Source organism: Aspergillus viridinutans (assembly GCF_018404265.1).
Source record: "Aspergillus viridinutans IFM 47045 DNA, scaffold_3, whole genome shotgun sequence".
Taxonomy (NCBI): domain Eukaryota; kingdom Fungi; phylum Ascomycota; class Eurotiomycetes; order Eurotiales; family Aspergillaceae; genus Aspergillus; species Aspergillus viridinutans.
The window spans coordinates 1,832,077-1,852,861 of NW_025091219.1; the positions used below are offsets into that span (position 1 = coordinate 1,832,077).

Consider the following 20,785-nt stretch of genomic DNA (forward strand, 5'->3'; position numbering starts at 1 on the left):
ATTCTTCTTCTCCAATTCTCCCGAGCAGAATCCTTTTCTCAAGCCTCCACCCCAGGTACCTGTGGTTCTGAGCAGCTGTACTTTCTAAGTCATCACTCGCTGTCCGTCCACACAGCCTTCCCCTCATCAATTTATATTCCCCTGCCATTGGAGGCTTCTGTTCCTGCAATTTAGATCCTCTGCGCATCCTCCTAATCCCCACCCCATTATCAACCATCTTCTTTTCGCCCCTCCGTTACTCATATCGCGCCTTCACAGATCTCTCCACCATTGACGCGACTTCTGTTCGTTCGACCTACCTCATCATCTAACCTCTTCTCTCATTCTCTCTCTTCCACCTTCTCCAGCGCGATATCGTATAAATCCCTCCTGTGTCCGTGGTGTCACATCCTCCCAGTCACTACCGTCTCCGTTGAGAAAGGAACGCTTCAGCTACAACCAACTCCCCCAATCCCACATTTCCGCAACCCTCAAATCTCAGATCTCTTTCCGCAGAATCTTTGATAAAAGAATCTCTCATCGCAAAACTCATAGCGACTCGGTTGCAAGTGGCCACTTTCGGGACCACGATAAGACTATCAGTGATAACCACCCGAGATTATCATAGTACGGTGCAAAAGATTTGAACGAGAGTGTTTCCATGAGATTTCAAACCACAACTGGCACAATCTCCTCCCAGTGATAGCGACCACGCCTGATCCGAATGTTGACTCTAGTGGCGCTTCGTCGTTCACCGTTCCTAGACCTGTCGACTGCCAATTCTGCTTGAATCTTTAACTCCCAGGCATCTGGGTTACCCACAATGTTCAGCAACAGGTATGTCGAGTTCGCTATTTATGCTGTAGTTTATGGCTGCCTCCTAGGATATATGCTCACCCACAAATAGAAAAAATTCCCAGAAGCCAGACGAAGAGTTCATTCAACGATTCCAGAAAACTTTTTCTGAGGTAGTGCCCTTAGGCTCGCAACGCAATACTCCCGGTTTGGGGCAAGTGGCTGGCAATCAGCCTATCACTCCATCTAGGTATGCAATCTCTTAGCTATCCTATATTCGTTCATCTCTCGCCGGTGCCCGCGCATCATTTGATCTGGCATTATCTGACTTATTTCCTCAAAAATAGGCTCATGGAGAGTGATGGTATCAAAGTGAATGACGCTACACCGCGCGCCGCACAAGACTTGCGATTTACACCTTCGTTTGTCGACCCGAACTCCCTATCATATATGAACTTCCCAGCCCAACAGACTGGGTATTACACACCGAATTCGGGGGGTTTGGGGCCAGTTTTCCATAGCCAAGCTGGAGACCTACACACGCCCGGCATGAGCATGATCACACCCATGTCCCTTACGCAGCAGATTACCGGCCCAACCTTAAGCGCTGGTGGCCAGGCGTTTGGCCTGGATCACTATGATCAGCACTATATCAATCCACATTTTCATAACCCACAGGCATTCGCCTCACAAGCGTCTTTCGCGCCCAGCGCATTTGTTCACCGCGATTCAGGCTACGATGCTATGGATGAGTCCGTGGATGAATTGTCTCTAAATGACGTCGATATGCAGGGAAATACTTCCCGGTTTGCCGCTTCGACAACACATGAAATTTCAGATACTCCAGGATCTAGTGAGAAGTAAGCTATTCTTTGTGTCCCGACATTGTGAGTTACGAAGACATTCTAACCAACATTTTCAGTTTCCGCTATCATGTCACATTGCGTGCCCCAACCGCTATGATCAAGCATCAGAACGAAATCCCTATTTCCTATCTAAACAAAGGACAAGCTTATTCAGTTTCTGTCGTCGACTCAAACCCGCCGCCCATGACGGGACAGCCTGTAAGATACCGCACGTTCATCCGCGTCTCTTTCCAAGAAGAGGAGCAGAGATCAAAACCTGCTGCTTGCTGGCAATTATGGAAGGAGGGACGTGGCTCTAGTGAGGCGTATCAGCGAGGCGGCAAGCTCCAGGCGGTTGAATATGTCGACCCGATCCAAGGAGGCATTGGAGACCGCAAGCAGCGGCAAATTCAACTGGAGAGTGCATCGTTTGATGGATTCTGTGTCACGTGGACGGCCAATCCGGCGACTGGAGTACCTGAATGCGCCATCTCTGTTCGGTTCAATTTCCTATCCACAGATTTTAGCCATTCCAAAGGTGTCAAAGGTATTCCCGTTAGGCTTTGTGCCAAAACGGAGATTATTACCCCAGAGAGCGCAGATTCCCGCGAAGCCGAAGTGTGCTACTGCAAAGTCAAGCTTTTCCGCGACCATGGAGCCGAGCGGAAGCTGTCTAACGACGTCGCTCATGTGAAGAAGACGATTGAGAAGCTGCGTCAGCAGATCGCTCAGGCCGAAATGGGTGGAGGCAATTATGGCAAGCGGAAGCGAGCTGGTAACCCTATTTCTCTGAAGAGTTCTGACCAGCGCCCTGCGAAAATCTCCAAACACAAGAGGACATGGTCAATGAGCTCACAGGACGGCGAGAAACTGCCTGTGGAAGATGATCTTCATGCAAAGTTGGCCATGATGCAGGACATGTTCACCTCCACTCGGCCAGTGAGTATTCTCGGACTTCGGGGCGACGAACAAGACGATCCGGATCTATATCCTGTGATCTTACCTGGCGACTTGGAGGGCTCATCGAAGCCCGGTGACCCTCGTCTTAGTATCGATGCCTCTGCGTATACTCTGTCACCGACCAGCAGCAATGTCTCGATCAACTCGCCGTGCCATCCCCCACAGGTTCCGCAGCATGGACGTTTCTATGATTCTGGCTACCAGGGATCAATGGGCAATTCAAGGGACAATTCGCGACCTAGTTCTGAATTCTCTGGCGACAAGATGATTCTCAAGCATCCAGTCAAAGTGCAGAGAATTTCTGGAGGTTCGAATCTGTCAATGGGATACATCGAAGCCGTGGATATTGATCCCACCTACAGACCACCTGCGGAGCGTCCTCAAAAGCCGAGTAAGTCGAGTGCGAGATCTTACTTCGAGGCCAAAGTACTGACCTAGTCTAGTTGCATGTTTCTACATTCGCTTTCCACGAACCAACCGAAAGGGCGATGATTATTATCGTGCAGTCTATCTGACTGAGCGAACCGTCCGTGATTTGATGGAAAAAATTTCCATGAAGCAGAAGATCGATCCACAACGTATAGTACGCGTTCTGCACGTTAAGGAAAACGGCCTTAAGATCATGGTTGATGACGACGTGGTCCGTGAATTGCCCGATGGCCAAGATATGGTTGTCGAGATTTCAGAAGCATCAGCGTTCGACCATGCAGTGGCAAACAGTTCCGAACACCTGAACCCCGCAGTGGAGGTCAAATTAAGCTACTGATGCAACCAAGGCCGGGTTCAAAGATGCGTTGTGTTGCAGAAATTTGTCTGCTCAAAGACTCTTCATCTTCAACGGCGAAGCGAAGCCGAAACAAACGAGAAAAAACGCTAACTCAACATTTGACGATAAGCAAGATTCCATTCCGGTTTAATAACCTATATTATTTGGCGCCTGGTGCGTTGGGCAACGAAACGGTATCTATCTAGTCCTGCGATGTCTCTGCTTTTCCTTTGTGGTTGTGGGCTTGGTTTGCTGGTTGACCCTTTTTTTTGATGTTATTTCGGGGCGTTGATTGCGGGGATAATAAACGAGTTCCCGGGCAATGATACCCTGTCACAATGTGATTGTTTCATCGATTCTATTTGATTTTATCGATCTCATCCATCTCGATATCTCCATTTCATGTGCCATACTTTTTCACGACCTCTTCCCACCTCCCTCCCCACCTTAAAACTTTACTATTTTTCTTCGGGATTGTTACATGTGCGGTTGCATATCAGCCTATTTACCTGTGTGGTTGCCTGCTACAGTGTCCTTTGCCTTCTGATTGTGAATTCAAGAACACAGTTGGGGAACAACGCATACGAGATAGATACCCTGTTCCATTCTGCTGTGTTCTGCTTGCTTTTATCTCTTTAATCTTGCAAAGTATTATGTGGTTTTCCGAGTCTTGAATGGGCATCGCCTCTCAGTCTGACTCGGATATGTTTTTGATACAAATTGTCGTCTTGGTCAAAGGCTGGTCTGTCAGTGGTCCTCTCCTAAATTTTGTTGAAGACTTGAGAAACCGCTTTCAGGGTACGCTGTGTCTGATTCGAAAAAAACCCCCACAAACCGCTCTTTTACATGGAAAGATGTCGCAGATGGATCTTTCTGGTTCATGTTATTACATACAGCGTAAGTAGAGAATACACGATCACCTTTGCTGGTTGAGATATAATATTCAAGAGAAATATAAGACAATGCCGTGGGGGGTGCGACTGAGAAATCGGCGAGTAGGAATTACGTCATAGTCTTAGACGCTAGTGCGAAGCGCAGTATAGAGTCAAAGGTATGGAGTGGTCTATGTGCATAATGAAAAGGGCATGTCAATACCATGAAGTCCCTCAAACCTCAGATCCATCAGTAGGGGGTTCTGAACTAGAGACACTGGGAAACATAGAGTATCAGTGAGTAGAATATCAACTACTAACACAGAGCATGTTAGTTGATGTACATGCCTGCCTGCCTGTGAGGACTGACTTGGGTTTGGCGCGACTATGAGATTTCAGGTCCCGCCCAAGCACAGACTTATGGGCCATGGTCTGTGAGTGGTCGGGCCCTTTACCCCCAGTTAAAAGCCAGACCACAAAATTTAAATTACAGGTTGTACCCGGTATACCCTAAGATCGGCACTCTGAAACTTGAATGTATCTTGGTGTTTATTTACAGTACAGAAGGCACTTTTCAGAACAGCCTGATAAGAGTAATGCAGAAAGCCCAACAACACCAGAGCTGCAGAGTTGGCCAGCCAGTCTTCTAAGTAAGTACAAGGCCAGGCGAGTATTCCTCTGCTGTTGTCCTATTTTCATACTCGACTCGTTGTCAAATAAAAGATCAGTAATTACTCTGTGTTTTATTGTGGGGAGCCTCCTTGTTCTTGACCAAAATCGCCCTGGTCGTAAGGGATTTGGCGGACATTCCAGTCAATTCGGCTCCCGTTGTTGATCGCTTATGTACTCCACAGCGACCTGTGTCCACAGGCGCTTCGAAAAAAGTGTCGCTGTTTATGATTTGTATTAGACACTTTCCCAATGAGGTGGTAGTTAGACTCTAAAGCCCCAATCACATTGTTGATTGATCATTTTGGGCACGATACTCCGGAGACCGTACAATGATACATCGGCTCTTGGCTTCATGCAGCCAATGTCAGTGTACGTCATATGTGGGAGGTTTGGCTTGGTAATCTTGACAGACTCATATCACTGTTGTTCATGGGCAATTGAGATGATATTCAACGCTCGACTGAACTGCGTGTCGCGAAATCCAAAAAGGGGGAGAATTCTAGTATGCACAATACCGTTGCACAGTGCCGGGAACTAGTGGGAAATGTAGTTGTCCATATTATTTGCTGAAGCAGGGATGATCCAGATTTCCCGAGTTTCAGATTGTGCCGCAGTGCGTAAGCCATGGCTGGACTAGCGGTTGTGCTCTGTCAGTTTTCTCTTTCGGTGGGACTTTCTTCAACCAATCAGTAGACCTTTAGGATCTTCATCCCCTTGCGATCTGCGCGTTGATGTGATGTCTTATTTTCTCTTTTTTGCATTGTCAGGAGGACTCCTCTTTTTTTTTTTTTTTTTCTTGTTACTATCATCTGATACAGTTGGTTTCCATCTTGCCCGTGTATATTAGAAAGTGTGTTGGTGAAGGAACCGGAAGGATGAGGCCGAAACCCGCCATACACTGCCGTGCAGAAATCGGAAAAGCAGATTCTGCCGCCTTTTGCGCCAACTCGCTCCTCTCTTAGATGTGACGTCAGTCATTCCATTAGTCTGGATCCGGCTGTACCTCGGGCCTTGGCATGATGTCATAGCATTCTTTTGCTTTCTGAAAGGGAATGGATACCTCCACGCGGGTCGTCCCGGTGTGGAGTTTGGCCGCCCATGGTCAATCAATTCTTAGATGAAATAAAATACAGGCCAAAAATACTGTTTATTACAGGTACAGTGCATAGAAGACGTCCAGGCACAACATGTTTGTATTTCCGTACAGGGTAAAATTGAGGCTATACGGTTGCAGACTGTCTGGGCCGTTGCTATACTATATCCAGATAGTAGTTCATCAAACGATGAAGATGAATGGATAGGGTTCTCTATAAGACTCAGCAGTTTATGACTGCGTTGTTCATAGGTTACACGTCTGTAGATATGCACCTGCTCGATACTAATTCGTTATATAGGCCAACAGCTTGTACCAGGTCAAGCAAAGCTACCCCTATAGTTCGGTAGTATACTAGTGGATGGTTTGTTGTATGCCAAGGTCTGTCTAAGTTACTCGAAAAATGCCTGTGCCAGTCTTTTTCTAAACCGGATGGTGATGAGCAGGGCAATTATGCTTATTTCTAGCGTCTGACTACTGGGAGACCTGACCAACGCCTGCAGTCTTTGCCATATTAGACAAGGTTAAGTGGCAAATGGAAGCGTAAGTCTGAACTATGCTATTTTGATGAACTTACAGTCACGTTTCAGGGCACAAGGGAGATATCCGAAGTGAGTATGAACAGATTGTCAACTGTTTAGAGATGTCTCACAGCGTTTTTTGAGATTGGTTGATAACATCCATGATTTCGAGGTAGGCCCATCGTCGAGTAGTATCCTGGAGAGTCAGATGCTATTGATATCCAACAGTTATGATTAGTTGTTCCATACTCGTGCGGATAAGTATTCCTGAGCACCTCAATGGTACATTATATAGTCATCGATAGGATCGAATCACCTTATCGGATCAATCAGTCGATCAGTTAGGCTCACCTAGGCTCACCGTACATGGATTTTGAAGTCGCGCAGAACAAATGTGGTAAGTTACATTTGTCATCTCCACAGGGGGATCATATCTATATCAGAGTCCTTGAGCTTTGACACAACAGGCTACGCAACTCAGAGAGTAACTTGGGAGAGACCATCGTGCTTCAAGTCCGACTAGAAAGAATGGCAGAACCCATCTTTGTCTTTGTTCGTGCGTCCAGTTTGATGGGTGCTCCCATCGATGGTTGTCCTCAGTCTACTGTATACAACTTTCCTATTTGGGGGATGTCGTCACTGTCGCACCTTCTGTAACCATTGTCTTTGAGCAACAAACAACCTTACCTTGCAACTGACTCTCCCCTTTCCCTGGCTCCTTTCCCTCTCCTTTTTATCCCTCTTTTTCTCCCACCTGTTGTATTTTGTTCTTCGTCCAGCCATCCGCTTGTAAACTCTCAAATCATCAAACTTGTCTTCCAGCATCTAGTTTCCTTGCTGCTCTGTATCTGCTCATCCTAGAAGTAACCAACATGGCTTCTATGATTCCTGTCAAGGTTGTTCTCTGCTTCGCTGTTTGTTACCTCGCAACTTTGAGCTCTGGAGTAGGTAAGTCGTCTCTGATTCTGAGCCCTACTCGTCACCCCAACTGAGGTGTGCTTTCTTAACACCTTTCGGCAGGGTTGATAGAAGAACTCAAAGTCGTCGATGAGAATCCGAATTTGAGGGATTCCAACGGTGAGTGCTGATGTTGACTACCTAACTGCAAATCTTGCGTACGCTGACAGCATGATAGTGGAGAGAGCGGTCGTTCCACTGGACCTGAAATATCTGCCTCGCGCCGGTAAGCCCTCTGCCCTAACTATGCCCACTGCTTCTGTATTTGTGATTTGTCCATGTGCTGACACGCCTTCATATGTAGATACTGTCACCCTCACTGTCACGGAGACTGTCTGCGAACTTCCAAGCACGACTCTCTCAAAGCCTTCTACCACCATTTGGATCCCGGCAGTTCCGACCATGGTTACCACCGCTTCGATGCCAACGTCTCAAACTAGCGTTTCCACGTCAGAACCTTCCACTACGTCGTCTGTAGAGCAGACGACTCCTCACCGTACCAGCTCGACTAGTAGCAGCGGTGCTTCTACTCCTGTGCCCAGCAGCAGTGAACCACCATACGCTCCTCCTCTGTCAGATTCTGCCACTGGTCAAGGGAAAATACACCTTGCTTTGCTGGTATGGAGCTTGGTGATGACAGGTTTCATGAACGTCTAGGATGCCATGTTCTATCCGTCCGTCTTATTGCTCTTTAAGAAGTAGACTCGCGAAGCAAACTCTGATTGAATCCCCGTCCAGAGCAACTGGTATGACTGGCCATGTTCTAATTCTGATTTCAAGGAGCTCACGTGGGTCATGTTGTCTGTGTTTTACCTGTTTTATGAGGATGCGGCAGTGATATGCTGCTCACTTTTATTGATACTCAACGAATTTAATACTTTCCAATGGAGCTCAAGACGGCTGGTTTCCGTATGATTCGATCAAGTCTCGCAATCAAATAATATATTATTAACATTGTGATTGTTACTATCATGGGTATATTCTAAGGACCAAACATATAATCGCTGGGTCGCATCATGAAGTTGTAGAGCAGTTACCTGATTGACCAATGTCATAGGACCTTCTCTTCAGCGACCGGTTCACCAAGCATAAGCGCTGAGAATAAGAGCGTATTTGAACACGATGCATGAAGCACAAGAGACACCATTTCAGAACTGATCTGACCGCTCAGCGCTAGAACGGAAGAATTCAAGAATGAGAACGAACAGAGAGGTCTCATGCGATCAACGAGAAATGTGTAAATCATGCATCGAAGTCTAGACCACTTCGATGACTGCGAACCTGCCATCACGTCTCGGACTCACCCAGCGCCTCAATTTCTTTGGCCAGGGAACAGATGCGGCAGCCATCGCCAATCCGATCTCTCAACAGCCGAGCAGTGGTCACCTTGGCGCCGACGGTGCGAGACGGGGACAGTGAAAGTTCATTCAAGGTGGGTGTGCGGAGCTCAGGCAGTGGGCGTGGGGTCTGCATTCCCGACTGGTTTCCGTCCGAGGCTGTTGAAGTTTCATCAGAATGAACGTGCGATAGGTGGAAGACATGTCCACATGCGAAGCCGACGAGGATTTCCTTTTCTAGAACATAATGGATGAGCACCGAGAACATTATCGATAGCTTAAGCAAGGTAGCTTACCATTGGGATAGAAAGGGAGGTGACACCCTGCGCACCTCCCTGGTTGAAACGTAGACGGGCTTGATTGCGACAAGGCTTTCTCTGTATCAGCGTTGCTACTCGCTTCATCTTTGTCGCCGGTATCGGAGACGGGCTGTGTGGGCTTCTCTTCGATGATATTAAATTTAATGCCTCGTTGTTGCCCTTTTCTTAAGGTGTTTATGCCAACAGCGACTTCGCTTTGAAGGACCTTGGCGGCACCCTGGCTGATACTCGCCTGCAGGTCATGTTCACGAATCATTCGGGTGAGTCCTTCCCGCAGCCCTTCGATTTCAAGACCGCTTGGGATGCGTCTGACAAGTTTGATAGGGTCGATGGACGTGCCGGCCTCAACAAGGAGCCCGTGGATGAAACGAGGCTTGTCCATGGAGTAGTCGAGAAGATCTTCCCAGAGATCCGGGTCATCTTGGGACTTGGCAAACGATATCGCCTGCGAGACGTCCTTCAAGTCGGATAGAATTAAGTTCAGTGCCTTCTTCGTCTGTCCCATCTTAGATAGGAGGTAGATGAGCTCCGACGTGAAGTGGCGGCTCTCGCAGACGGCAACAGCAGTGTCAAAGGAGTACGCAGTGCTAACTTGCAAAAACTCCATCAGCAATGGACGGTCGTAGTCGGCGAAAAGTTCCACGGCGGTATCAGCGAAATTATCAACTAGCGCCTTCCCCTCATCAGCTGCTAATTTGCTTGCTGCGTCCCGAATTCGAGCACCATGACCTCTGCGGGGCTTCGCAGCGCTGTGCGGAAGCGATTCTCCTCGCCAGAGAGCGCGCAGGTAGAAATAAAGAAAAAGAAGCCGATTTGCGTCTTTAAGCTGAGTGACCACAATCTCAGGGCGCACAATTCCAGTATATGCTTCGCTGACGAGAAGCTTGATTGGCTCGGCAGTTATTTCTTCGAGTTCGGAAACTGGAGCCGTTCTCATCTGTTGCTTAGAAACACGAATCATGATAAATGCGGGGATATCATCTGAAAGAGCGTCCAACAAGCGGTGCTCCTTGATCAAAGCCATGGCCGTGTCCGCATCTTGTAGTCGAATGTAACAGTGCAATGCTTCATTATAATGACCTCCGGCCAGATAGAGCTTGGCAAGGCATTTCGTTAGTATCCGCCAGTCCTCTGTTTCAGGTGCCACCGTCCTGGGATCCAACTGTTCCTCGACAGCTGTCGTTACACTATTGACGTCAAAGAGCGTGAAAGGCCATGAATCCAAGAGTTCGCTGAATCTGTGCCGATCACTAGAAACGTAATGGCTCAGAACCTCCTCGTATATGTCCGGCGACAATGGCGGATGAAAATCTGCCGGAATAACAGAAGAAATTTCGTCAAACCTCTTATTCTTCACAAAAATCCACGCCCAATGCTCCCACGCGGAAGTGGTCTGTATTGCCTTCGCGCAAACTTCAGCGGCTCGACTCCAGTCGTCTTGCTCGAGCAACTGTTTGATCCATAGCTCACCAATTCTGCGCTTCTCTTGGTCAGCGGCAGAAGCTACAGCTCGACCAGTAGTCGTAATGGACGACCTGTCATCAGCGAAGAAGTCACCCAAGCTGCTCTGGGACCGTGTTGAGGCACCTGGCATATGATCCGAAATTTCCTGTGTTCCCGCCGCCTCTGGATGCTCCTCCAGGAGCTTCCACGCTTCTTCATATTTCTCATGTGCATCTAACCACGCTAGACGATCTGAAAGGTCTCTTTTCGCCGCAACCACACAGTCATATGGGCTGTGGACGAAGATCTTTGGACCAGCGCTTGCTGCAATGTCCTGTACTTCTTTAGACAAAGGTTCTTCATTCGCCATCCGTTTTGAGGCCAGTAAACTGGGTGCTCTGATCGAACCTTTGTCGCCGCTACTTGTTGTGCTCCGGATACTTGCACCAGAGCTGAACAACCTCGCGGGATACATCGTCGCGTCCCAGATGCCATTTCCAAGTGTTTCCAGAGCCCCGCGTTGAGGCACAGGCACTGATGATTTCCACGGCGGTATGACGCACATGTGGTAGTCTGAAGAAGTGAGACTTTCATAACGACTAACTGTAAGCGTATCGGCGCTGAGCTCTTCTTTCGTATCAATATCTATAATGCGAAGCTCAGGTTCCAGGCCCCGGGGACGGCGGTATGAGCGAGGACGAAGGACGCCGTGCTTTGTCCGCTCTTCCGAAACATTCTCTTCCCCGGCCTCAATATATGCAAGAACAGCTATAAGGTTTGGTGTATATAGTGAAATGCCAGATATAATACAGTCAGTTCGCAAGCTAGACTCAAATTGTCAGCGGTCGTTTCATAATTATGGCAACACGAACTCACATCGTGGAGACCTGGACGGATCCTATCTTCAGGTCCTTATTGTTTTTGTTTGGCCGGTCGGGATACACATTGATGACCCAAACAGTTCCTCCCCAACCCACGACGAGCCTCTCCACATTCTCCTTCGTCGCAACTACATCCGGTGGGACGGGAGTGTCAAGATGTGGTCGGTCCTGTTGGGACTTCACATTCTCCTCCCAGCGCAGAGTATCTTCGTCCACCCATTCAGCTCGAGCTCTCCAGACACCGGCCATTTCTTCCCATCCAGGGCCGTTCGGACGGTCGATGTGGCTAATTCGTTTCCAAGCAAGCTCAGAGTCCGCTGAGTCCAGATGTAGGTTCGACCGCATAATCTTGATCCCTTCTTCATTGACCCAGACGACATATTTCCCTGATAACGACCATTTAATCGTGCTGATAGCACCCTCCCCGCTGTGTAAGATGGTGTCCCTGCCGGTATTGGTTCCCAACCCAATCGATCCAAGCCAGCTAGACGCCGCAGCTGCGGCGCCTCCCATTGTCGTCGAGTTCGTGCTCACACCCACTCGTCCACCGGTAGTAAGAATCAGATCACCCGCTCGTCCTCCCGACAAGAATGTTCGATCACTCTTGTATTCTGGTGATAGTGCGACAGCTTGGACAGGCCGCCCAAAGTTCCGTAGAAGGACATCTTTTGTATCCACTAGAGAGGCAACGCATACATTACCATCGATAGAAGAAGTCGCGACGTAAATGGAATTGGAGGGTGTTGCGGGTGGAGCTGTCTGATGGCTCGATTTATTGTGACCACGAAGGCTGGCCGTGCTGAACGAGGATCGAGTAGGAACAGCTTGATCTTCCGTGAGCGTCCTGGTGACGTTCTCTGCTTTAATGTTGGGTAAAGGAGGTGGGAACGGAGAGATTGAAACGGAAGTAACGCTCGCTGAGTGTGCGTGATAAATCCGAAGCGACTGAAATAGCGGCAAGGAAAGCACATGCTGCAAGACGTCAGTTACTGCGCCCTCACAACGGGTAGTCATGTTAGCTTACAATATTGCCATTGTGTGTTCCGATAATCTAGAGATATTTCAGCAAGGGAAAGTGAATCGCACGCTTTTGAAATCATACCATCTTATCGCCCGCGGTAAGGAATGAGCTGGTTGCGTCGCCATTGCGGTACACGGCACCCAGATTTTTCGTGAGATACAGGTATTTGAGTTGAGGCTCTTCTTCTTCGTCGTTGTCATCATCATCATCATCATCATCATCTTCCTCTTCAGTGTCTGCCTCTCCACTACCCTTATCCTCTTCATTCTCGTCGTCTCCATGCGCAGGTTGTTCGGGCCGAGAGCTGTGGTCGCTGGTTCTTTGCTGCACGGAAGCCTCATGTGCCGGGCTGTCCTGACGGGCATCCTCTGTAGGCTCAGTCGCGCCAGGCGCGTCCATGGCGAGCGCCTATTTCCGTACCTGGAACAATTCAAAAATAATCACCACAGGCGGGGGGAATCGTGTCATGACGAGCAGTTGGTGGACCTGGGGTAACTTGGGGAGACCTGATGACTAAGCGCCTAGCTCAAAAACGCCGTTGAAAGCCGGTTGGACGGGTCGAAACACTTTCTTTGCAACACTCTGTTTGCTGCTTCAAATTTTAAGTCATTGGTGTGACAGGTGTAAGGTTAATGGATTCTCCTGCTCGGCGGCCCCTTTTGGATTCCTCAATACCAATACCAAAGCATGTTCGCAAGGCCCTACGTCTGTTCCGTATGCAGAAGGCCCACTGTGGCTAGGCTCTTGAAACAGCCGCAGAGCCATAATCTACACGCATCGTATCCCCTTGGTCTTCCTCGACGCAAAGATTTCTTCTCATCCAATGCCTTTCTCAGTCAGAAACAGTCCAAGAACGGTGATCTATCGCAAGAATTGTTCTCGGAGACGCAGAAGCAACGCAGGAGAGGCGCCAGAAACCCGGCAGCACCCACATCGTTACGGAGAGTGGCAGTGGAGGCACAAAGGTCGAAAGACGGGATCTTATCAAAAGCTCAACTGAAAGAGCAAGGAATTTACCAGACTAAGGTTTCAACAGCTGCGCACTCGAGAAGCATTGGCCGCTGATATTGAACTAAAAGGAAGTAACAGCCTATGCTGTAGCAGAACAATTCGACATCCGCAAAGTCAGAGATATCCTTCAAGAGAAAGGTTTCGAGCCGGATCCGTTTCAAACAGGTCTTTTTCCTCAAGTCGTCCATATCCAAGTTCCCATAGATTCGATTCGACGCGTGAGTAATCCCGCCACGACCGATCTGTCCTCCGATGAAGTCGGCGATGTATTCGTTTTCCCTTCCGGCACCGTGGTGGCGTGGTCTTTGCCCGAGGGCTTTACGTCTTTTCTGGCCACTAGGACTCTTCTCCCGGCGGCGGAAGGTGCCCATATAGAGCATTTGGAGACGGAAGATTTGGAATACATTGAGGATCCTCAACGGGAGAACAGCAGCATTAAAGGAGATACCATTATTCTTGGCACCAAGTCCGATAGCGGTGACCCCGAATCGAAGCTCGTCGGTCAGCAGTCTGTAGACACGGTCCTTACCAAGGTGGCATTTTCGTCAGGGTTGGCTCGAAGTACGAAACTGGCAGTGCTTGAGACTCTGCTGGCCAATTATTTCGAGTCAACCAGAACAATACCCACACTTCTATCTCAGGGCTCTCGCTTACCCTTCACAAGAGATTTTATCCTTCGCAAGACCGGCCAACTGCTGAGTGTGCGGGCCCAATTGAATCTTTATTCGGAGCTGACAGACTCATTGCCAGATTTATTCTGGGATAGCCGGCATGAGCTTGGTCTAGAGGGCTACTACGAGCAGGTAGGAAGGGCACTAGATGTGGGTATTCGCATCAAGCTCTTGAATGAGAAAATGGATTACGCACAGGAGATAGCAAGCGTGCTTCGAGAGAGGCTGAGCGAGACACATGGCCTCCGGCTTGAATGGATTATCATCCTCCTCATTGCCGTTGAGGTAGGGTTTGAAGTTTTGAGGCTTTGGAAAGAAGGCGCTCATGAGCTTGAAGCCAAAGCTGAACAAACCTCTGAATCTTCGTGACCTTGGATCACTCATGTCCTTGCAGAATAGGATAGCTATTGTCAGGCTTAACAATGATACCCCCCGCTCATCTTGAACAAGTCTCATCCCTTTTACTCCTGAGATTCTTGGTGTGCCTTTTGGCAATGTCCGACCTGGTAGATAGTTATCCCCTTCCGGAAAAATGACTGATAAGCACTTCGATAGCCTAATCAGGCACTTATCAGCTGAACAGGGTCACATGTGACACTAAGCTTAGTCACGTTATGACGAGACATTCACGTGCGTCCAGCATCATTCCCACGCCTTGCCTTGAGAGCTATCTTCTTCTGGGCTGTTTCTTAACATATAATTAGTTCCTCAGCTGCGTTGTACATGTTACACTCTATCCTGTCGTAAAGCAATTCTCGGCTCTGCAGCGAGTGTGGAAGGAACAGTCGTCATATCGTCTTCACTCCTAGTAGTGGTACCGACCCCACCGGAGGTTCTATATCAACAAGCATGTTGCAGAGTATACCTGGACCCCAGCACATCCTGAAAGCTCTGACAGGCTCTTTGGGGCTCTCCACTGTGTTAGAGCCAGATGGCGAAGTTCCGCAAAACTCATTTCAATGCTCCAAACCGGAGTTGAGCTGCCACGCCCAGTACCATGGCCAGAACACTTGCTGCTTCAACTATCCCGGAGGGCAGATGCTCCAGACGCAATTCTGGGATGCGGATCCTGCGGTCGGCCCAGTCGACTCCTGGACTATTCATGGACTCTGGTGAGCTCTACACGGTGCTACCGAAGCGCCTACCGTCGCAGATATGCATCTTACTGAATAGGGCACTGATCACCTGGCTCACCTAGGCCGGACTTTTGTGATGGTGGCTTTGATCAATACTGTGACTCAAAGAGGAGATACAGCAACATCTCCCTGATCTTGGTTGACTCAGGCCGAGCTGACCTGCTAGAGTATATGAGTGATTTTTGGAAAGATTTCCGAGGCGACGATGAAGATCTCTGGGAGCATGAATGGAACAAGCATGGCACATGTATCAGCACTCTGGAAACGACCTGCTATGCGGATTACTATCCACAGCAGGAAGTCGTAGACTACTTCAACAAAACTGTGGAGATCTTCCAGAAATTGCCTACTTACCAAGTCCGGACCCCCTTTGACCATTACTTTGGCTTGATCTGACTGACCGTTATTCTCAAGACCCTCGCCAATGCTGGCATCGTCCCCTCACATACAAAGACATACACCCTCGACGAAATCCAAGATACTCTAGCAAAAGCCCACGGCGCCCCCGTTACCGTCCGGTGTCGAAACCGTGCGCTGGATGAAGTCTGGTACTACTTCAACATTGCAGGTTCTCTGCAGACGGGAGATTTCGTCGCCTCTGAGCCTGGTCTGTCGAGCCTTGAACCCTCACTTCTCAACGCGACGTCAATCATGCTAATGGATAATGACCGCAGACGGCCTCAAGTCCAACTGCCCTGCCACAGGCATCCATTACATACCCAAGAAACCCCGTGAACCCTCCCGAACAACAAGCAACCCCTCCGAACCAACAAGTACCGGGATTCCGTTCCAGGGTCGCGGCAACCTTTTAGTATCATCGATGGGTGGAAAAAGAGGCTGTATCATCAGCCGCGGGAAGTGGTTCGCCTCTGGCACATGCGCAACCTTCAAGGCGAAGAAGGTTACAGGTACGTTCCTCAAGAAAGGGAGGGTGGGAAATTACATCGTAGCAATGGTGCTTGTATCTGCCAGAACACCCGGCTAACAAGGTATCAGATGACACGTTCACCCTGCAATCTAGCAAGGGCATCTGCGCATTCGAAGGAGACGCCTTCAGCTGTGGCCCTCACGTCACTGCTCCAGAGGAGTTTTCCGTAAGTTCCATTTTGCCCTCCACTGACCTGCGTCCGCTGACGAAATTTCCACTGGGGGTACAGGTCCAGGATGGCAAGCTCTCATATCGCGGAAATACGACCTTTTTCGCAGACAAGGCACCGAAGGGCCGCACACAGAGCACCATCTTTGCTTCCCAGGGCGAACATCCAATCGACCTTGCTATTACATGGAAGGAGCGTCGCTGACCAAGTCGTATTGTTCTGTTTTGGCATGGTTCTTAAATCAGATAGATAGACCTCCAATTTGATTTTGGATAGAGTTGAGTTTGCTCTAGGATTTCCATGTAGATTCAATAGAGTGGTTCTAATAGCAGGTTAAAGGCTCGAAGCTAATTGATTGTGCGCAGCGTGAATCGTGGAATCTATTGCTCAGATAAAGTACAGGTCATGCAGACGACCGAAGATTAATTTCTAAAAAGGATGCAGCGGGCCAAAAACAGTTCCCGAAAAGAAGAAAGTGAACGCCGGGATTAGGCTAGAGGACCGCTAAAACATGGACGAAGGATAGGAGTCAAAAGAGAGGCGACTGCAGAACCCTGTTGGGAAGGTCAAGTCTTGACTGCAGAACCCGAAATGTCGTACATGTGCGAGAAGGAAAAGAACCGAGATGAAGAAAAGAACAAAGAATGTAACCCCGAAAATTTTTGTCACAGATGTCATTCACAATCGAAGAAAGATTTGTTGTGGAAGTTGTCATTGAAATTGTACATAAGTCGTGTCGTGGAAATTTGAAGGTCGTTGTCATACGTGTAGTTCCAGTCGTTGAAATCGGAGTCATGAGAATTAATTTGCGCGTCGGTCATTAGCCAGAGTCGTTGCATCGTGTCATGGTATGTGTGGTGTTCAGTCTATTCATGTGGCTCGTGCGTCGTTTGAGGCCGAAGCTAGCAGTCCATGAAGAACTCTTTGGTCATATCATCAACCTGAAATTGGAGTGAAAAGAAGTCGTCGTTCATCGGGGTACCTGCAGAGAAGGTCTTGCTCGAAAACAGATCCAGTCCAGGCTCGAAAGTAGACGCGTTGACATAGTCGGGAAAAGCGGCCATGTCGGGGTCACTCAGATCAGGAAATTCATGTTTGAAGTTGGTGGAGCTGTCCGGGCTGATGAAGATATCGAGGTCGGAACCGTGAGATGAATCTGCCAAGGTGGGAGCCGTATGTGGAGAAGAAAGCTCGGCGGTGGAGGTAGCAATATCGGTATATGGATCGGCATTCGAAATGAAAGACAGGCTCGGTTCTTCAACGATCTTCTCGAGGGGGCGCTTGGACGGCGACAAAGGCAGCATTTCATCCTCGCTACTGGGTGTGAGTGAGCGGCGACTCTGAGTGGGCGATGGCTGGTTTCCAAAGCTCTGTCGCGGAGACGCAGGAGGTGTGAAAGTAAACGCCGATGGAGGCAACGAAAAGTTGGGTTGGCTGAACACGGGCATATCCTCTTTGGGGCTCGATCCACCGTGAAGACTCATATTCTCAAGGATCTCGGAAGGCGGCGAGTTGGGGGAGTCAAAAGATCCGGACGAGGAATGAAGGGATGTCTTCTCGGCGACTCTCTGGCGTGTCTTAGCCGCCTTGTCCTGTCTCTCCTCCAACTCTGGCCGGTGTTTCTTTGGACGACCACGTTTCGTTGTCTTGCGCACAATACCCTTGTAACCGCCGATGCACATTCCTCGTTGTCTGTGCCGAGTCAGAGCATCATGCCTAGCGAATACGTTGCCACAAAGACATTCATATGGTTTGTCTCCAGTGTGAATCTTGGCGTGACGCTTCAGGTCATGTCCGCGAACGAAGCACTTGTTGCAATGATCACACTTATATTGGCGATCACCAAGGTGGGTCTGGACGTGTGACTTGATGTTCTCTTTTCTTCCGAACCGTCGCTCGCAGCCGGGGTGAAGGCAAACCCACTTTCCATCCTCCGGGTCGGGGCCAGAGATGTAGGAAGCGATCTCATCGATGGTGACTCCAGTCTCTTTGATAGACGCATGAACCCTAGCATCAAGGTTAAGGCTATCAATGGAAGCCACTCTTGGAGAAAGCCGGGGTTTCGTCAAGGAAGAGCTGGAGGTGGTACTCGGCGCCCTCCTGTGGGTCGCCCGACTGGACGCGGCAGGGAAGATGGGCAGTTTCTGAGCTTTCCCATGATTGTCTTCAGGGCTTGGCATGGCGGCGAGCTCTGGGGAGGATTGAAAGGACGAGGTTGCTGACGACGAGGCATAGTGACTCTGCGATAAATTCTCTGACTCGGAGATTTCGAAACTGGAACCCTGCTGACTGCCAAACGCATCAAAACTGTCAATTTCAAATGAAGCAGTGTTCGGGGGGGAAGGCATCTCGATTTTGGAGTTGGAAAAGGTAGACCCCGCAACTCCTTGGAGGGACTTGGCTCGTTGCATGTATGCCGACTGGGCTGATGAGGGTGCAGAGCGGCCTGTCTCCTTGGAGGGGGTGGACTGCATGTCCGTACTATACTGAGCAAGTTCCGCTGGTTTCTTGAACGGGGTTGTCGCTGGCGTTATGGGAAAGTAGTCTGGATCGGTCGTCAGTGGTTGGGAGAAAAACGACCGGTATGAGCGAATTGGTAACTTACGCGTATTTGCCTGCTTGGGGGTATGCGGTCGTTGCGAGGGGATGATATCTGACTGTACAGACTGTCGTCTCCCATCGGCCGAAAGGTTGTTGACTTGAGGCCGGAGCGTCGTAGGGAGCTGGCCTTGCTGGTAGAAATTCCAGGCGCTGTTGTCGAGGATTTGGCCATCGAGACTATTAACGCATGAGACGTGAGCATTTTGCAGTTGCTGCTGTTGCATCAGATTGACATTGTTCTCCATTGGTTGAATCCCCAAGCTCGGGTTTCCCATGGTAATAAAGCTCGAATTCATGTAAGCCATGCCTGGATGGTTCGCATTGCAGGTGGAATTGGATAATGCTTGCAAGTCTTCCGAGGTCAGAGACGGGCATTCAGGCATCACAGGCATGGGAGAGGAATGCTGGGGGAAATGCGCCGACTGCGAGAATCGGGGATGGTGTGCTCCCCCGGCAAGGATGTGGGCTTGCTGAGTTGCTATTGCGTTAGTAATGGAAACGGCCCCATCGTGCATAGGTCGAGGACGTTGGACGTGCAAAGGTCGTTGGTCGAGACTCTGTCCACGGCGATGCGCATTGATTCGCTGCAATGCCTGTGCTGGAAGGGTAGGAACTTTGGCGGCTTCCAGCGCATTGGGGGTTGAGATCTGCCGACGATGTTGTCGATAGCGCTCGTGCAGATTGCTATGTGGATTGGCTAACATGTCGGGCGGAGATCTCTGGAGTTCACTCGTGGCGAAATGGATCGACCGACAGTTGACAGATCTTGCGTCTGGATCTATCAATTCGACCTGTAAGCCTCATGCAGGAACGTTGCGCCAAATGTACGAAAACGTGCTGTACGAACCTCGAGGAGCGCTAGCCGTTTGGCCGGGCCCAGCAGATGGGAAGCAATCACCCTGTAACAGTGTCAGCTGGTGTCCTATTGAACAAAGATCACAAACCGAGCTAAAGAAGAAGAGAAAGAAAGGAAACGAAAAAGCCGAAGTCTCGAGCTTCCTGTGCGCTAGCTTTTGTAACGACTTGCGATCACAGCAACTGTTGCAAAGGCTTCAAAGAAGGATGTAAAAGCTGAAGCTTTCCCGCGCGAATGTCCAATTGCCCTCTAGACGTGGAGTCCGAGAAGAAAACAAGCAAGCAGCGAGAATGAAGAGAAACACAGGGTATTTCAATTCAATATTTGAACCAAGGATGGAGGGGATGAGATGGATCGATAGATGATCGATAGATAGATAGCTCGAAGCTGGATCCAGCAAACCATGGCTATCCCGATCTACCTACTATGCAGCCCATGGTTCCGATCAACAATGGCGGTGTTGGCCCAGCAACGCGGGTGGCTCAGGCGTCGGGGAAACCATCAGCCCTTGGCATGAAGCCTGACAAACTCATTGTGGATCAATTGGTGGGCGTCTGCGCCTTGGTTCCAGTGCGGAAAATATTCTAGCTAGGGCGATTGTCCGAGCCCTGCGTCTATCTGTGAGAGTTTACTTGCGTCTGTATGGAGTAAGGAGCTCAGAAAACAGCCCCTCATAGTCGAGACACCCTCGAAAGATGCAGCTATATAGGGGCAACCGGGTGCCTGTGAAGGGCTCGAATGATTGACTTTCATGATGCTCCCTTTCTTCGCAATAGCATTGAAATAATTGAGATCAATTATAGGTTTCATGTCATCAATTATTTGCCAGCAAGGATGGAGGGCCTTGATGTCGATGATACTGAGGCAACTGCTCTGGCGTCATCTGTCCCGCTCGATTGACGCCTTGTTTTTCAGGCGACAAGATAAGAAAGTTAGGGCCTTCAGTCATAT

At 49.3% G+C, this 20,785-nt stretch overlaps 6 protein-coding genes across 6 annotated transcripts; 4 read left to right on the forward strand and 2 right to left on the reverse strand.

Annotated features, from left to right (window-relative positions):
• Positions 1–802: 802 nt before the first annotated feature.
• On the forward strand, positions 803–3,345 carry Aspvir_005589 (grainyhead-like protein; the record flags this gene model as incomplete). The annotated part of the gene is made up of 5 exons (XM_043268802.1): positions 803–816; positions 887–1,024; positions 1,122–1,634; positions 1,697–2,970; positions 3,023–3,345. The coding sequence occupies 5 exons, from the start codon at positions 803–805 to the stop codon at positions 3,343–3,345; spliced, it is 2,262 nt and encodes a 753-aa protein (XP_043124737.1).
• Positions 3,346–7,375: 4,030 nt separating this feature from the next.
• On the forward strand, positions 7,376–8,117 carry Aspvir_005590 (uncharacterized protein; the record flags this gene model as incomplete). Its single annotated transcript, XM_043268803.1, has 4 exons — positions 7,376–7,451; positions 7,524–7,580; positions 7,639–7,686; positions 7,765–8,117. 4 exons carry the CDS (start codon positions 7,376–7,378, stop codon positions 8,115–8,117), a joined length of 534 nt encoding a protein of 177 aa, XP_043124738.1.
• Positions 8,118–8,747: 630 nt separating this feature from the next.
• Aspvir_005591 (CLH domain-containing protein) lies at positions 8,748–12,861 on the reverse strand (the record flags this gene model as incomplete). The annotated part of the gene is made up of 5 exons (XM_043268804.1): positions 8,748–9,034; positions 9,094–11,384; positions 11,437–12,413; positions 12,466–12,492; positions 12,544–12,861. 5 exons carry the CDS (start codon positions 12,859–12,861, stop codon positions 8,748–8,750), a joined length of 3,900 nt encoding a protein of 1,299 aa, XP_043124739.1.
• A 288-nt stretch (positions 12,862–13,149) lies between these two features.
• Positions 13,150–14,513, forward strand: Aspvir_005592 (RMD1 family protein; the record flags this gene model as incomplete). Its single annotated transcript, XM_043268805.1, has 2 exons — positions 13,150–13,488; positions 13,542–14,513. 2 exons carry the CDS (start codon positions 13,150–13,152, stop codon positions 14,511–14,513), a joined length of 1,311 nt encoding a protein of 436 aa, XP_043124740.1.
• A 480-nt stretch (positions 14,514–14,993) lies between these two features.
• On the forward strand, positions 14,994–16,581 carry Aspvir_005593 (T2 family ribonuclease; the record flags this gene model as incomplete). The annotated part of the gene is made up of 6 exons (XM_043268806.1): positions 14,994–15,256; positions 15,343–15,637; positions 15,695–15,887; positions 15,955–16,188; positions 16,277–16,374; positions 16,438–16,581. The coding sequence occupies 6 exons, from the start codon at positions 14,994–14,996 to the stop codon at positions 16,579–16,581; spliced, it is 1,227 nt and encodes a 408-aa protein (XP_043124741.1).
• A 698-nt stretch (positions 16,582–17,279) lies between these two features.
• On the reverse strand, positions 17,280–19,682 carry ace2 (putative C2H2 transcription factor (Swi5); the record flags this gene model as incomplete). Its single annotated transcript, XM_043268807.1, has 2 exons — positions 17,280–18,922; positions 18,983–19,682. The coding sequence occupies 2 exons, from the start codon at positions 19,680–19,682 to the stop codon at positions 17,280–17,282; spliced, it is 2,343 nt and encodes a 780-aa protein (XP_043124742.1).
• Positions 19,683–20,785: the final 1,103 nt, after the last annotated feature.